At 37.8% G+C, this 17431-nt stretch overlaps 1 protein-coding gene across 1 annotated transcript in view; it reads right to left on the reverse strand.

Annotated features, from left to right (window-relative positions):
- PRMT9 (protein arginine methyltransferase 9) overlaps positions 1-13739 on the reverse strand; it is a 37730-nt gene extending 23991 nt beyond the window's left edge. Inside the window, exons 1-5 of the mRNA XM_077770668.1 lie at positions 13336-13739; positions 10619-10767; positions 6061-6297; positions 5024-5191; positions 2401-2503 (exon numbers count right to left, since the gene is read on the reverse strand). Of these exons, the coding sequence (XP_077626794.1) occupies positions 2401-2503; positions 5024-5191; positions 6061-6297; positions 10619-10767; positions 13336-13524 (846 nt within the window). The 5' untranslated portion in view covers positions 13525-13739. The remainder of the gene's footprint in view (positions 1-2400; positions 2504-5023; positions 5192-6060; positions 6298-10618; positions 10768-13335) is intronic.
- Positions 13740-17431: the final 3692 nt, after the last annotated feature.

The raw sequence follows: 17431 nt of genomic DNA on the forward strand, positions 1-17431 counted from the left end.
ACTTTGTGGAGCTCCTAGCTAGCTCAGTCAGTAAAGCATGTGACTCTTGATCTCAGAGTTGTGAGTTCAAGTCCCATGTTAGGTGTTGAGACTGCTTAAAAATGAAATCTTTTTTAAAAATGTAATTAAAAGTTTCTTTTGTTAACTAGACTTGTGGTGATTATTTCATAATATATACAAGTTTTGAATCATTAGTTCTACATCTGAAATTAATATAATTTATATGTCAATCATACCTAAATAAAAAAAGTGTATATATACTGTATATGTGTAAATATCATGTCTGTGTGCATATATATGTATAGATATATTGGAATACTAGTCATAAAAGAGAATGAAACTTTGCCATTAGCAACAACATGGATGGGTCTAGAGGGTATAATGCTAAGTGAAATAAGTCAAAGAAAGACAAATACCATATGATTTCACTCATATGTGGAATTTAAAAAACAAAACAAATGAACAAACAAAAAGAGAGAGAAAAAACACTCTTAAATACAGAGAATAAACTGGTGGTTGCCAGAGGCTAATGGATACGGGATGGGTAAAATAGGTGAAGGGGATTAAGAATACACTTATCATGATAAATGTAGAGTATAGAATTGCTGAATCATTGTTTGTACACTTGAAACTAATATAACACTGTATATGTATAACATACACATATACAGTATATGTATAACAGCATATGTATATATGTATAACATTTTATTAAAATGTTAATTACATTTTAATAAAAACAGTATTTTAAAAAAATCTAAAACAATGAATGGGATGTCATGTTAATACTAACTTTATTTTTTTTTATTTTACTTTCATTGCTATATGTATGTGTGTATATACATTTATTCTTTTTCAACACTACAAATAGGAAAAGGAGGGTAGCTAGAAGTCTGTATACAGCAACAAACTGTTGAATATGACTAATGAGAAGACAAAATCACTATTTTTCTTTTTTTCAAAATCATTATTATAGTAGAAAAATAAACTGCTCTTTTTAAACTTTAATTAGGTATTTTAAATTCAAATCATTTTCTGTAAATAGTAAATTATTATGTTAAAGGGCTTTCAGTCACATTACCTATTACGAAAACCAAATCTACAATTTGTGGGCCACAACAGAGGATTTCACCAGGAAACATAAATTGGCAATTTTAAGAGTTGGTCCTGTCCAATCAATTGGTATCCAAAAACGATACCAAGACAGTTACCACTATACTTCCTTTTGATAATTTGCCAAACTCCTATCAGTGAGGGCTAGGAGACTGAAAGTACTTCCCTTTCTCAACCCTTTTCAAGAATTCCATAATGCCTGTCCACAATGTAAGCTCAATTACCATGAATTCTGTCCTGGAGTTTCTTTGCCAAATAGCCCATTTGGGTACACAAGCATACATTATGTGATTAAATGGTTTCTTTTGCATGGATTTCTTTCCACCTATAAAGTATGTACCTTGGATTGCATGTAACTTGTTCTGTGAATGTTTCACAAGACAAGAAAACATTTCTAATAAATTTTAACTTGATAAATGAGCAATGTCTTACAATACAAGTAGTACATAACACCGAACATCAAATGATCACAACTGAGCTGATGGTTCTTCTCACTTTCTATCTGCTGGATTGTGGGCGATCATCTCTCATGCTCAGATGCTTGGTCTCAGGCCACGGTGTTTGGCAGAAATCAGTGATTTTTCAGAACACTGGAGGGTGTCCACAACTGGCACTAGTATATTTTTTGTCACTTTAAAGCACGTATGGACAGTCCTTTGTTTTCCCATATAAAAGTAAGCTTGGGAATGCTTTGCTTCATTCTAGGTCAGACTGCCTGCAGATACAGACCCTTTCCTCTGTTGCCTTATTGCCAGTTTCATTAAATACAGTATATGACAAGAGTTTACTGATACTGTAATCAACATCTATATGAGCATATACAATGGGCCCCATGCAAAAAAGATTCCATTGAGCCGATAGATAGCAGTGATTCTGTTAGTGATAATGAAAGTTGTCCTACACAATAACTCCCCTCTCTCCTTTCTCACACCAGCCATGTCTCACACCAGCCATGAAGATTTTCAAAGATAAGTGCAGGTTAATTTATTTTCCTTTACATTTTGTATTTTCTTTATTATTTTGTATTATATTACAGTATTTTAATCATTTTTGTATAAATAGTTTTGGCTTGTGGAACAACTCATCTGAGTTTCCATAATTTCTTATGGGGAAATTCGCTTTGATATGTAAGTGCTTTGGATTACAAGCATGTTTCTGGAATGAATTATGCTCGCAAACTAAGGTCTTACTATATTTCATAATGCTTTGCAAATACACCAGGGTTCAATAAATGCTCGTTGAAATAATGAAGTCTTAATCAAATTTAAGTGTTTTCATGCTGCTTACCTTTGGCTGCAAAAGTAAATGTTCCCATGCATGAATTAAACTCTCCACAATTCCTTCTCCAAATAAACCTGCATCGACAGTTTCTGTTACAACTAGGGACACTCTATAGAATGATTTTTTAAAGATATATGTAAGTAAAATATCATGCTATTTATGTAAAGATTTCAAAGCTGAGAGAAGAAAGGAAGAGTATATTATAGAAACAGTCCATATATAAAATTTTCTAATACATTTCATTTTTTAATTTTCTACCTCAAATCTTAAGGAACTTGACTGAACTGTTCTTCAGGCTCCCCTGTTCTCCACTGACACCTTCTGGGGGTGGAGAAACACACAGCCTTCACTTGACCCTGCTACCTCCTCAGGCTCTTCTTTCTTTCATTGCTAAATCCCTAACAGTGCTTTATACCCAGTCCCCTTCTTGATGCCAACACTTTATAAAAATATTCTATCATAAATAATTCCCTTACTTATTATGATGAATAATCTTTCTCAGTTCTCACTTTCCTTAATCTACAAACACGTAATGTACATGAGAAGGCCTCCCTCTCAAAATCCTTCTCTTCCTTCCATGTTTACCTCTTACATATTCATTGTAGTTCTCTTGTTGCTTCTTTTGCTTCACCTACAACCTGCGAGTTATCACAAAAGAGTCCGCAGAGCTCTGATCTTCTGACTGTTCTCTCTTTCTAGAAAATTTCACTCAAAGAAATACCAAAATAATTTCTCCCTCCTCTGATCTTCTTTAGCACACATTGCCAGTATCATTTATTTGTATATTTAGAAGATACAGAAAAGTTTCATAATATTCCTGATCTTCCTTTTCTGATTATGGGTGCCTTGAGGACAGAAACAACTTTGGTATCCCCTACAGTGCCTAAAGCCAATATTATATAAATACACAAAATTTTCAATATTTAAAGGCTGCAAACATTTAGAATGCTGAAGGTATCCCAATCATCTAGTCCAACATCTTGACATTTCTAGATTTACTGAGGGTCAAAATAAATTAATAACAGAGTCAATATTAGAATCCATATCTCCTAATTCAAAGCTGCAGGTCCTTCTACAACACTATCTGTGAGAGAAATGAAGGTCAATTAAGGTAACTGATTCATACCATGGCCTGAATTGTGTACCACCAAAATTCATAATTTAAAGCCCTAATTATTGTGACTACATTTAAGGATATGGTCTTTAGGAGGTAATAAAGGTTAAATGAGGTCATTAGGGTGGGGCACTAATCTGACAGGGCTGGTGTCCTTATAAAAGTGGAAGAGACAGAGGCGATCTGTCTCCTCACATGCACAGTGGAGAGGACAGGAATGCAGCTATCTGCAAGCTAGGAAGAGAGCTTTCACCAGAAATCAAATTTGCCAGCCCCCTTGATCATGGACTTCTACCTCCAGAGCTGTGAGAAAATAAATGTCTGTTGTTTAAGCCACTGTGTTATCTTGTTGTGGGAGCCCAAGCAGACTAAGATAATTCAGAACACTGTTATTTCTATAAAATGGGTATAATATCTGCCACAACAATCTAGTAAGACTTCTTTCATGCAAACAAATGTAGAGCCCACTGAAAAGTGTATTATGTATACAAAAATACTATTATACATATGGAAAAAGACTTTTTTTTTTTTACAAATAGTTTATTGTCAAATTAGTTTCCACTTAACACCCAGTGCTCATCCCCACAAGTGCCCTCCTCCATGCCCATCCCCCCCTCCCCCCCACATCCATCAGTCCTCAGTTTTTGTCAGCATTCAAGAGTCTCTCATGGTTTGCCTCTCTCCCTTTCCCCCACCATTTCCGCCCTTCTTCTCCCCCTTGTTCCTCCGTCAAGTTCCTCCTAATCCTCCTATACGTGCAAACATATGATATTTTGGAAAAAGACTTTTAAAAATAACAGTCCAAATGACAACAGACTATAAAAAAGTCATCTTTCAACATAAGCTGAACTTAAGTAAGATGAGAAGACAAACCACCCAAGATAGGTAGTAAAACAAGTGCTACATAAAGAAAGCTCAGTCTCTAAAATGATAGTGTTACACCAGATGATGTGTAAATCCACTCTAGCTCCAAAAAGCCATCAGCTTTGTGATATAGACCAAAGCAAGATGACATACTAAAAAGCCAAGACTTAATGAGACATTATTCAAAGCATTTGAAGAACTCAGGCCAAAATACATCGACAGCTGACACTTCCAAAGCTTTCATTTTAGCCAAGGATAACACAAATTGTGAGAAATCCATCAAGCTTGATCTACTCATATATTATTTTTAACTATAACTTTTAAATAGTTATTGACCATACAGGAGGTATTATCCATTTTCACAAACAGAATACCGAAATGAACAAGAGTAAAGTAACTTGCTAAAGGTCAAGTTTATCAGTTTTAAATTGCTTGGCACAAATTTTTTTCAAGATCTTTAAATATTTTTTATCAAGAATATGACATTATGAAAATTTATCTTAAGCTAAATGATCCTATATCACTACCTTTACAATATAAGGGTTTCAGCATTTTTATTTGGGCTAGAAGTTATAAATGTGAATATCTTAATTTTTAAAAGAAAAAGTGGATTATAAAAACTAAAATTATATTATATATATTATATAGTACCTTTCAGGAATGTGTTTTGGAATCTCTATGTCAAGTGACTTCATGTGTAAGAGTTTGATTCCTGCACCCATCTTGTTTGCTGCTACTATATCACAGGCAAGCTCATACATGGTCTTGGATAATTCACAAGCATATACTGAGTGTGCTCCAGCTTTTTTAGCAAACATGCTGCAAGAGAAAAAAGTGCCCCATCAGGAAAAAATAATCTACTGTGGTTTTTCAAATTTTAGTGGAATTATGACGTTAAACATGGGGTTTAACACATGGTTCTTTAACACAACCATTATTCATTTCACATTAAAAAATGAACTAGACCCCTAAGTGGCTCAGTTCGTTGAGAGTCAGGCTTCAGCTCAGGTCATGATCTCATGCTCTGTGGGTTAGAGCCATGTTGGGCTCTGTGCTGACATCTCAGAGCCTAGAATTGCGTCAGATTCTGTCTCCCTCTCTCTCTGCTCCTCCCCTACTCACACTCTGTCTCTCTCTCAAAACTAAATAAGCATTTTTTTAAAAATGAACCAATATTCTTATTAATAAACAAATCACACAGGGGTACCTGACTGGCTCAGTCAAGTGGAGCATGCAACTCTTGATCTCGGGTTTGTAAGGCTGAGCTCCACATTGGGTGGAGAGATTACTTAAAAATAAAATCTTTAAAAGAACAAAAAAGAAACAAACTATACAATAAATCATGACATTCATATTTTTAAGAAGATACAACTGGCATGAAAAATATTGATAGGCTTTAACTTAGACAACTAGATTCAACCAAAATATTAATGCAATAAGTACTATAAAAGGACATTCAAGATTTCAATCATAACCCCAAATTCTCCTTAGTAGTTATGTCCAGTTCTTGATAACTTAAAGTTACAGTAAAAAATACAATAATAGTAGTTGCATGAATAATCAAAAGATTATTAGAAATAAAGTAAACTCTATTTTTGAATTCCACTGTTAAATTTTCCATATTTGGCAAAAGCTTTAATTTACCTTGGTATATATGTGTATATAATTAAAGCACAATTACAACAAACCTGAGTATTCCAGTTCCTGCTCCAATGTCCAAAACACTCTTGGACCCCAAACAAACTGCATCTTGGATTGCGGCATTATAAACTGCATTCCTTTTGGTGTCATTAAGCATGATAAAGTGCCAGCGTTCCACCAACCAGTTTGCAACACGATAAAAATTCTCCTTTGCATCATTGAAATCAGGGTTTAGTTTCACTGCTTTATGAAAATACCCAGCTGCTTCATCTCTAAAGCCCATTCTATAGTAAAATATGACAGACAAAATATTCAATTATTATGATAGCAATTACTGTGCCTTTATTCTTGCCACTCATCTGGCCTGAGAATCCCTCTCCAGTACCCCAAATCCTACTCAACCCAAGCACCATCTCTTTTTCTAAGGACTGCAATCCTTGATCACTTCTTTCCTTTCCAAACCCTTATTGTATTTATGCATTCTAGGAGATAGACTATAAATTACTATTGCACTAAAGTATAGTAGAAGCTCTCATAGTCCTCTCAATTTAACTAATCCACTAAAACACTAGTGCTTTCTAAAAACCATTCCCTGTGTAAAACATATCAATGCTTATAGCTAATAGGCTCCTCTCTGGTGTGCCTGCATACCTTTTCTCTCAGCAGCTGAATGAATTATCAAGAGTCAGTTGCATCTGCAGGGTGCCTGGCTGGCTCAGTCAGCTAAGTGTCTTGTCTGACTTCAGCTCAGGTCATGATCTTGCACTCCATGAGTTCAAGCTCGGAGCCTGGAGGCTGCTTCAGATTCTGTGTCTCCTCTCTCTCTACCCCTCCCCTACTTGCTTGCTTGCACATTCTCTCTCCCTCAAAAGTAAATAAACATTAAAAAAAAATTTTTTAAAGAGTCTTTGTATTTGCTGTTAGACTAGTTTACACCACTTGTACCTGTTATTATAATCACATATTTTAATTAAATATTAGAGAAACTAAATAAATTATGACTGCAAAAAGAGAGCCACTATTTCTGAGGACACTAAACTAAATGCTTTGGAAAACAGCAGAGGCCAACGACCCAAAAAACTGCTACTGAATTAGATGTAAGCAAATCAACAATAAAAAGGGAGAAAACTTCCTAACTATCTAGAACAGTGCCTCTTAAACTTTCTGTGGTGAAGAACTCATCTCTCCTTTTTCAAATATCTAATATTTGTAGACCAATACAGTTGTACTGCATGTAATTAGTTTGCAACTCACAGAACAAACTGGTCCACATTATTTTCAACAAGTGAGTTCTGTGATCACATGCTTGGGATTACAGCAATGCCAAACTGCTATATACATTTCTAAACACTTACTCTCAATTTCTATACTTATCTGTCACTGACTGATAATTTCTGGACAAGCACCAGTGTGTAGTCCACAAGCTGAAGAGAACTGAGCTACTAAAACCCTTTTACCCTCATACTTCTTCAGAAGAAACTTTAAGCATTCTGTCAATTTTAAAGAAACCAAATCAGACTATTAATTCTATATATGGTTTATGTAAAAAAAGACATTCTGGAATTTCAAACAGGACACTGCCCTCTAACAAATGGCAATGGCCCTATGTCAAATGATAGGCACTCATGTTTTAGGTTAAAATAAAAATGTTTAAGTATAGTAACTGCTATCTTTAAGTATCTTAAAGATAGAGCTATCTTAATCTGCAACTGATATTGCACACAGTACAATACAAAATACATTGTATGTAATCGTTACTTGGTGAGAGGCAAAACTGGCAATGGATATTTTAAATTTTTAAACATCAACAATCTGTTGAATCACTGCCACACCTGCCCCTAATGTTTCTTGGGGTTTGTGCTTCTGTTAAGTTTGATTCTTAATATATCAGTTTTCTTAGACTGTAATGATAATCTGAAAAATATATGGTACACTCAATTAAAATATATCTCATACTGATAGACTCAACAATATGTCAGCATCAACAAACTATGAAACCGCCTTTTTTTTTTAACTAGAAGAAAAATTACCTTCCCAATTAGGAACTTAAATGTTTTGTTTAAATTTGATGCTACTGGACTAACATGAATTGTAAAGTTGAGACGTTCCAGCACAAACTTATTTGACAAATAAAAGGAATAAAGGAAAGGAAGCAATTGTTTACTCTGAAAATCTTCTTTTCCTGGACCAGTGATTCTTTCAGTGGGAAGTAAGTGACCGGCTATGTTTGATGAGGAAAGTAGAGAAGACAAAAGCTAAGAGCTACTGTTGTAGAGAACAAAGATAAACTGTATAGCAAAAGCCACATTCACGCTATCACAAGTGAAGAATTCTCAATGTCTAAATTAGAAATTTTGCATAATTATATCTCAGAAAAGCAAACAAGCATTTTTTTGTCTCAATAATTGGTAACTGCTCAGATTACTATCTTACGATGATAGGTCACCAAGCTACAATCCGTCAAAAGTGTGTAGAGCTCCAATTTTCTGTTAAATTGAACTTATCCTTAAAGATAAGTTTTAGAATATTATGATAATAACATGTGTATTACCTAGAAATGTAACTGAACCCCACAGAGTAACTCCTCTTACATGGACTGAAGAACTAAAGAAAACTTTGAAATTAACAGATCACCTAGGTGGCTCAGTCCATTAAGTAACCAACTCTTGGTTTCAGCACAGGTCATGATTTCACAGTTCATGAGTTCAAGCCCCACCTCAACCCCTATACTGACAGCACAGAGCCTGATTGGGATTCTCTCTCTCCCTCCTTCTCTGCACCCCCACCTTTCCCTTGTTCTCTCCCTCCCTTCCCTCCTCCCAAAAATAAATAAATAAACTTAAAAAACTTTTTCTTAAATATTTGTAGGGGCACTTGGGTGGCTCAGTTGGTTAAGAGTCAGACTCTTGATTTTTGCTCAGGTTGTGATCTCAGTTCATGAGATCAAGTCCCGTTCTGGACTCTGCACTGACAGTGCAGAGCCTGCTTGGGATTCTCTCTCTCCCTCTCTCTCTCTCTCTACCCACCCCCCACACTCTATCTCTCAAAATAAATTTTTTAAAAAATAATATGCTTTAAAAAATCTTTTACACTAAATTTTATTTAAAGGGAAAGTAGTTGCTAATTTAGTACAGATGGAGTCTGTGTGACAGGATCAGGTTAGCTGTTAGTATGAACAAATAAGTGTCAGTTGACAATCTGCCTTATTTTTCCCAGTTATTATCAGACTCTACAATTAGAAACTATCAAATATTTGTCTCTTAAAGGAGTACTCATTTCACTTCCCAGGCTGTGTTGATTAAGACTATTAAACCGTACAGCAGCTACCTCACTGAGACTAACACACTTTGATAAAGGCATTTCTTATATACAATTTTCATTGAATAAAACAATATGATGAGATGAACAAAGCGTAATAGAAGACAACTGTTGGAACATGCAAAATGATCTTACTATATAGAATAGGACATCATCATGGCATTTCCTAAATAAGAAGTCTTTTACTTTGTACAAAGAAGTAAAACCAGAATTACTAAAACAAATCCAAAACCAAAATTTGGGGTTTTTGTCAGTTTTCCTAATTACACAGTTTCTATGTAGACAGAAATTCCAAAGGCAAGTTTTCAGCAAGATCCAGAGAACAGAATTACAAGGTCCCTGGCAGGGCACCAGAGTGACTTCACTGCCATTCAGCAACCCATGGTGTGTCCTCTCCTACAAGGTCTGCATCTTATCCAGGTGGAGGGAACTTTTCCTTGAATATTATATCTTTAGCTCTAGAGGCAGTGGCTACATAGTGTATGATTTAATATTAAAACTGTTCTGTTAATAAGTCAGACAGAGAAAGACAGATGTTATGTTTTCAGTCCTATGTGGAATTTGAGAAACTTAACAGAAGACCATGGGGGAAGGAAAGGGGAAAAAATAGTTTCAAACAGAGAGGGAGACAAACTATAAGAGACTCTTAAATACAGAGAACAAATTGAGGGTTGATGGGGCAGGGGAGGGAGGAAAAAATGGGTGATGGGCATTGAGGAGGGTACTTGTTGGGATGAGCACTGGGTGTTGTATGTAAGCAATGAATCATGGGAATCTACCCCCAAAACCAAGAGCATACTGTATACATTGTATGTTAGCTAACTTGACAATAAATTATATTAAAAAAATTTTTTGTGTGTGGATCAATTTCTTTTATATGATGGAATTAAAAACACTTTAATTGACTGAGAAGAATACATCAAAAGATTAGATCTGGATCACTTTCAATAATCATACTTTCCCGAGCATCTTGGTTTTTTTCCTTTAAATGTTTATTACTTTTCCTTACCTGTGTCATTTCTTATGAGTACATTCATAATTGTTTTCTTATATGAAATAAAGGTTGGTGTAATAAAAAAAAAATGCTCTGTTGTTATATATTTGTGATTGTTTTCTTCTTTTGAATTCTCTTTACTTCTTACTAGCCAATCCTTGGTTACTCTGATCTCCTGTCACAGTTAATAATTCTTTATATTAAACTTTCCCTTTCAAATTACTGGGTGATTTATCTCTGATCAAGACTGATACAGAATAATTCTTAACAAGTAAACTGAAATCACTACAAACCTGAAGAGGTGCTCCCCCATACTATTGCAAATCACTTCATCATCAGGAAACAGTTCCAAAGCCTGCTCATAACAACCAAATAAGTCTTGTGTTCGATTGAGAGCATCAAGCTCTTCAGCCCATCTGAACAGTGTATACTGAAAAGTTTCCTATGTAAAAGAGAAAACAGTAATTTAGTCAATAATATAAATGATGGAAGAATATACAACACTGATTGATGATTCCACAGAGAACATAGCTTAATTATTATTGACTGATCACTTCAAATTTTATTTAGCTTTAGTAGACAGTTTGTAAATAAGTAAGTGCAAAAATGAATTTTACCACTTATGTGGCAATAACATGCAGAATTAGATAAGCTGACCACTTAAAACTCTCTTCATTCTTAGCTATCATAGCATATTCTCCACCTACCTCTCTTTTGAGGGCTTGTACGTTTTAGAAGTTGTTTTTGCCTTCTTCTCTTCATTCATCCATCTCTAATACATTAACTATAACCTGTTCTACATCTATGTCTCCAATCAAGACCCTCTCTTCTGAACCTCAGTCACAGACACGACTTATTAGTCATCTCAACAAGGGACTGCACCCTCAAATTCAGTTCAACTCAAATATTTCCTGAACAATCAGTGTGCAGAAAACTGAGACTAAAACACAGCAATGAACAACAGAAATCCTATTCTTATCCTCACAGAAGCCCTGTAGAAAGAAATTTAACATACAATTTTTTAAAAATTCAAAATGCTCTAAAATGAACCTATTATATTCCTCTCACACAGGATATAAGATTAAGGTACCACCAAACCTCAAACCACTAAGTCATCTTATAATGCTACCTTAACTTCCAATACAATTCATTTCAAACCCAGCCAATTCTCAACATCTTTAAATCTGTCACCTCCTCTCCAATCCACTGTTACAATGTAGTCGGGCCCTTATAATACTTTCTGGACTATAGTAACAGCATTCCCTCTCTCACCCTGGCTCCAATCTCACCTCTCTCCAGCCATTCTCCATACCACAACACAGTGGAAAAAGGGAAGGGCTTTAGTCACTCCAGTTTTATCATGAACACAGTTTATGCCATCTTCACAGGTTTATACAGAAGAGCTGATACTTATAACTGAATCTTGATGTTGTTTACAAAAGAGAAAAGGATATGGAGGAAGATTCTACAGAATCAGGAGGAAAAAAAGCACAGATGATATGAAATGGACCAGGGAGAAGCGCCTGGCTGGCTCAGTCAGTTAAGCTTCCGACTTCGACTCAGGTCATGATCTCACAGCTTGAGAGTTCAAGCCCCACGTCAGGCTCTGTGCTGACAGCTCAGAGCCTGGAGACTGCTTCAGATTCTGTCTCCCTCTCTCTCTGCCCCGTCCCCCAATTCATGCTCTGTCTCTCTCAAAAATAAACATTTAAAAATTTTTAAAAAAGAAAGAAGGAAATGGATCAGGGAATTTATAGCTTGGTGTGACTGAAGTGTGGGCATAGGGAGTGAGGTGAGTAGTAAGAAATAAGACTAAAGAAATGGCTCTTTTGTAAAGGCCCATATGTACAAATATGGACTTTGTTCTGCAGGAAACAACTAGTTTCTGAACCCTACTGAACGCAAGGCATTCAAATACAGGCCTTAGATATACTTTTAATACACACTAATCTATTAAAAAGGATACAGTTTTAATCTATTAAAAAGGATACAGTTACTGTTTTACAAAGGAGGAACCTCAGGAACAGAGAATTAAAGAAACAGCACTTGGGTTGATCAATCATTATTCTACTGCTATCTACTTGTAAAAGCAAACTGTATCTCAACATAGCACTTTCTCCTCCTTAGGGCCAGCCGCTCCTGAAATTTACACTAAATTTATGTTGACTACATACATCTAGAGGTTACTGACATCTAGTGAGTAGATATCAACAATGCTGCTAAACATTCTACAATGCACACAGGACAGCCCTCCTCAACAAAGAATCATTCCATCCAAAAAAGTCAATAGCACTGGGGTTGAGAAAATGCTAGGTGAAATAAAGCCAAGTAGCTTGAGGCTGAAAACGGAATACAAATTTAAGTTAAAGCATTTTCATAAATTTAGATGCTAAAAAACTTGAAAAAACGTATCTATTAGAACAACCATCACAATCCAGTCACTGAAGCTTAAATAATGCATCATCTGATGACTACTTTAGGCTTATTCTCAACTTTATTCAATTACAAATACCCAGGACATTCCTTCTGCATACAAGTGCAAAGGTGCTGAGGCAGGAACATGCTAGAATTGGATATAGGAGGAGGGAGAAGATCAACTTAGGCCTCGTTTGTAATATGGCCTTTAGAATTTTGAGGAAGATGGAAGTTTTGAAATAGACAAGTGACATCGTTTGACTTGTAACGAAGTGCTCACGCAGGCTGTGTTGAGACAGGCTGCAGGAGAAAGCCTAGTGATGAGCCTACTCCAAAAGCCGACAGGTGACTGAGACCTGAACACGGGTAGTAAAGGAGAAGGTTGTGAGAAGTGGTAAGATTCTGGATATATTCAAAGATGGAGCCGACAGGATTTTTTGAGGGGTTGATTGCGGGTGTGAACAAAAGAGATGTAAAGAATGAGTAGTAAATATTAACAGCAACCACCAGCCATTAACCTTAGCCATCCCTCCCAACTTAGGTATTACGGGAAGAACACAGGTCTGCCAGCAAGTGAAAGAAGGGACCTCCTCACCTTCACGTCGTCTTTCAGCTCCGGCGCCAGGCTGAGTACGAGGAGGTAGTGGGCATAGGCGGTGCCGAAGTCCTGGGCGCTCAGGCAGTGCTCTGCGCTCTGCAAGGACCGCGACACCAGCCGGTCGCGCCCGGCTGCCCGGGCGCCACTCCGTGCACCCCGGCGGGGCCTGGGCCGAGAGTTCGGCATGACAGAATCACCGCCCTGAAACCTGCGCTTGTATAACCAAAGTGAGGATGTTTTGCTAAACCGAATGAGAAAGCGCTCCCGTGGGCTACACTTCCAAACGACTTAAACAGTGCGCGAAAGCCGGTAACGTAAAGTTATGCCTCGGCCAGGGCTGTGCGCGCCCACCTTAGTCAGGCAGAAGCCCCGCCTCTTCCCGGCTTGGCAGGGTCGACGACTCACCCCGGCAACAGCGGACACCAGCCCACGGCGCACGCCCAGCGAGCGTCAGTGCGCTCGGCGTGCGTACGTCGCGGTCCGGCCCCTCCCCGTAGGAAGGGAGGCGCGGGGTAGCCAGGGCGCGTGCGCGGAAGGCAGCGCTTTTAAAGGCTTTCCCGTCTTTGCCTTCCTCATTCTCGCCTCTCGGCTCCTGGAACCGAAGTTTTCTGTCTTCTTTTCCTGGCCGTCAGGAGAGAGAGAGAGAGAGGGAGAGAGAAGGACTCTGTGTGTTTTTGGTGCGTCAGGACTGTGTGTGTGTGTGTGTGTGTGTGTGTGTGTGACATCGACTGCAAGACTGTCTCCTGGCGCTGGAACCGAAGTTTTCTGTCCCCTTTTCCTGGCCGTCAGGACTGTGTGTGTGTTTGTGTGTGTGTGTGTGTGCGCGCGCGCGCGTCTGTGTGTGTCTGTGTGTGACTTCGACTGCAAGACTGTCTCCTGGCGCTGAAACCGAAGTTTTCTGTCCCCTTTTCCTGGCCGTCAGGACTGTGTGTGTGTGTGTGTGTGTGTGACCTCGACTGCAAGAGTGTCTCCGCTGACGCAGTCAGGGCGAAGCTGCACCCGACCGTGAGGGACATGGGTGGCTGTGAGGAGAGGACGTCAGGGGTTTGTGGTGATGGCTTAAGATCTATGAACTGGGATGCATCAGATCTCGGAATGACGAGACTGGAAAGACCCTACAGAGTTAACAGACGTACCCTAGGTGTAGTAGAGCAAATGCTTTCACAGGCATTACTTAAAATCATCCTCACAAAACCCGGTGAGGTGGGCTTCTAAATCACAATCTTTAAGTGTTGCGGACGAAATGACACAAAGGACAAGACACACACAACAGACAGACACAGACACAACTCCGGCTGGAGGAACAATTCTACGCAAGCCCCTCCTGTGGTTTATTTTATACCCTGGTAACTGGATACAAACTGAAATCTACAAGATGCATTCCTTTACCAATTAAGGGCAAGTAGCCAAACACATTTCAAGGACGGGGGGAGCAAAGGGAGGAAGCGACCACAACATGTTTACTAAGAGGCCTGCTCACAATTCCAGGCTCCTCCTTATTTCTAAGGAGGGCATGTTCCCTCGTTTGCGAGCGGACCATTAAACTTGGATATTGTGTGCAGGCCTCCTGGCAGAGCATCCTGTTTGCAGGCATGCTTTGCCCAGGCAGGGAGCCCCGTGCGCAGGCACATCCCCGCGTCCCTAACCACGCTTTCTTGTGGTCACTGTCGGGCTCCCACATGAAGACGGAAAAGGGGCATCCTGAGAAGTTACTTGCCCAATTTCACCCAACTATGTAGTTGCAAAGGCGTGACTCAAACCCAAGTTCTGTTATTTTAAAACGAATTTAGGATTTAGTTCATTGTTCGAGGTATCACCACTGTATACTGGCTATAATAATATATAGGAAAAGTTTTTCTACCTTCAAGTGTGGCCCCTAAGGGATGGATTCAAAACTTTAAAAGGGGGAGGCGCGTGGAAATTACAGCTGAAAGAAGTCATTTTTGTCCTCATTTTCAAACATCTCAGTAGTGAATATTTTACGTAACACAAAATAACAAATAGAACATTTGCAGGTCAAACTAACTTTGGGAGCTCCTGCCATTTTCTGCCTTCTCTACTGATCTGATTATTTGAACCACTCTTCCTCTGAGCACCTCATAATGTAAAACCATAATCAGTTCTTCAAAGTCCGGGTCACTAGATTGTAACCTGCTCCTCCAGTCAGAAAGTTCCTCAAAGGCAGTAACTGTTCTTAACCATTTTTGTAAAGCTTTGCCTCTAGCAGAGTCTAGTTCAGTAAGGACTCAAAAAAATGTTTTTAATGGAAAGTACATTCCCCACTACCAGGCTTTACTTGTAGATTTCCCCCATCCTTAACGTCCTTATTTCTCTCCCGTTCTGTATTGCCACTTTTTGTACTAAACAATTTAATTATATAATTCCCTAACAAGACTGAAGTGCTAGTCCCAGTAGCATATAGTAGAACATGAAAAGGCCACTGAACAAAACAAAACAAAAAAATAAGTGCATTCCTAGTCCACACTTGGTCCTTTTCTGCCCATCCAATAACTTTTCCTTAAGAAGCATTATTTGTAAAAACGCCTAACAAAGCTACATTTCCTACTTTAGACACAAGATCGATATAACCATCAAATGAGATAATGAGATGTATAAAAACATTTTATATACAAGATATATATTTAGTGCTAGGCATTGTTACTTTTATATAGAGTTATTTAAAACTTATCTGGATTATTTTTTACTTTTGTGTTTCTTCTAGAGAGAGAGAGACAGAGATAGAGAGTGAAGGAGGGTCAGAGAGAGAGGGAGACACAGAATCTGAAACAGGCTCCAGGCTCTGAGCTGTCAGCACAGAGCCCCATGCAGGGCTCGAACCCAGGAACCGTGAGATCATGACCTGAGCTGAAGTCAGGTGCTTCATCCACTGAGCCACCCAGGTGCCCCAAAATTTATCTGGATTCTTAAAACAAAAATTAGGTCACTGATACCTTTCAGCACTTGGTCAGAAATGTGTGCAACTCATATCATTTAAGAGTCTAATGTAATTGGCTGGATTCTCCCTTCAGAAACCAAATGGAAACTTCACAAGCTTTCTCTGCACAGATTTTGGTTAATGGGGAATCACTTACACTTCATCATTCTAGTAGTCTCTGTGAGTCCATCATTCAGCTGAATTAGTTTACTTTACAGATTATCTTGTGGTTCAGGGCATGCTTTCCCATTCCACAGGGGCAAGGTCTCTTTTGTCTTATTTTGTTTTGGTTTTTTTGATCTGTTGGTTTATTGAGAGAACCTGTGTATCTCAAACATCTAGACCACGTGAAATTTAATGTGGACATATGTTACCAATATAGGCTAAGAAATGAAGGAAGGACTTGGTGGGATATGGAGAGAAGGCAGAGAAAAAAATGAAAGGAGCCAACTTCCGTTATTTCATCATCACCTACAGTATCAACCTGTGGGCAGTGACCGCTGCTAAAAAAAAAGTACAAGGGATGCTTCCTACTGTTTGTAAACTACTTGAGGTACGTTTGTGAGCTACTAAGGTTTACTGAGTTCAAGTGTGATTAGTCTATATAGAGAGATCAGAAGCTATTTACATTTCTTTGTAGTTTATACTTTAAGATACTATATAGGGTAAGCTATTTGAAAAAAATAAACTGAAACAAATAACATTAAAGAAAAGTGGAATAAAATATATTTTTACTACTATTTTACTTTATTATGTCATTCCTAATTAAGACTTAAATTTAGATTGTTCATATGTATTGAACATAAATTGTATTTATTATAATTCTTTCAGTCCTTTTGAAAAAGCATTATATTCCATTACAAAGACCCCAAAGTATGTTGCAAAATAATTGTAGAATGTATATTTTACTTATTGATCCTTAAAGTTTTCTTTAAAAATATTGAAGGTATTGCTTTTTTGTTCACAATACCCTTCGTCCCACTCCCATCTCACAACCAAAACTATAATCTTTTAATTTGAGAGTCTGTTTGATTCCTCCATTTATGTGTTCTAGTTCACCCTTTTTAGGGTTCCACGAAAACCCCCACTGATTAGAAAACTGCTAACTCATAGTCAGGTTTAATTGTGGTTGTCTTTGACCACGTTTTGACAGCTTGT

The sequence above is a fragment of the Crocuta crocuta genome, unplaced genomic scaffold (assembly GCF_008692635.1).
Source record: "Crocuta crocuta isolate KB4526 unplaced genomic scaffold, BGI_CrCroc_1.0 scaffold345, whole genome shotgun sequence".
NCBI classification, from domain to species: Eukaryota; Metazoa; Chordata; class Mammalia; order Carnivora; family Hyaenidae; genus Crocuta; species Crocuta crocuta.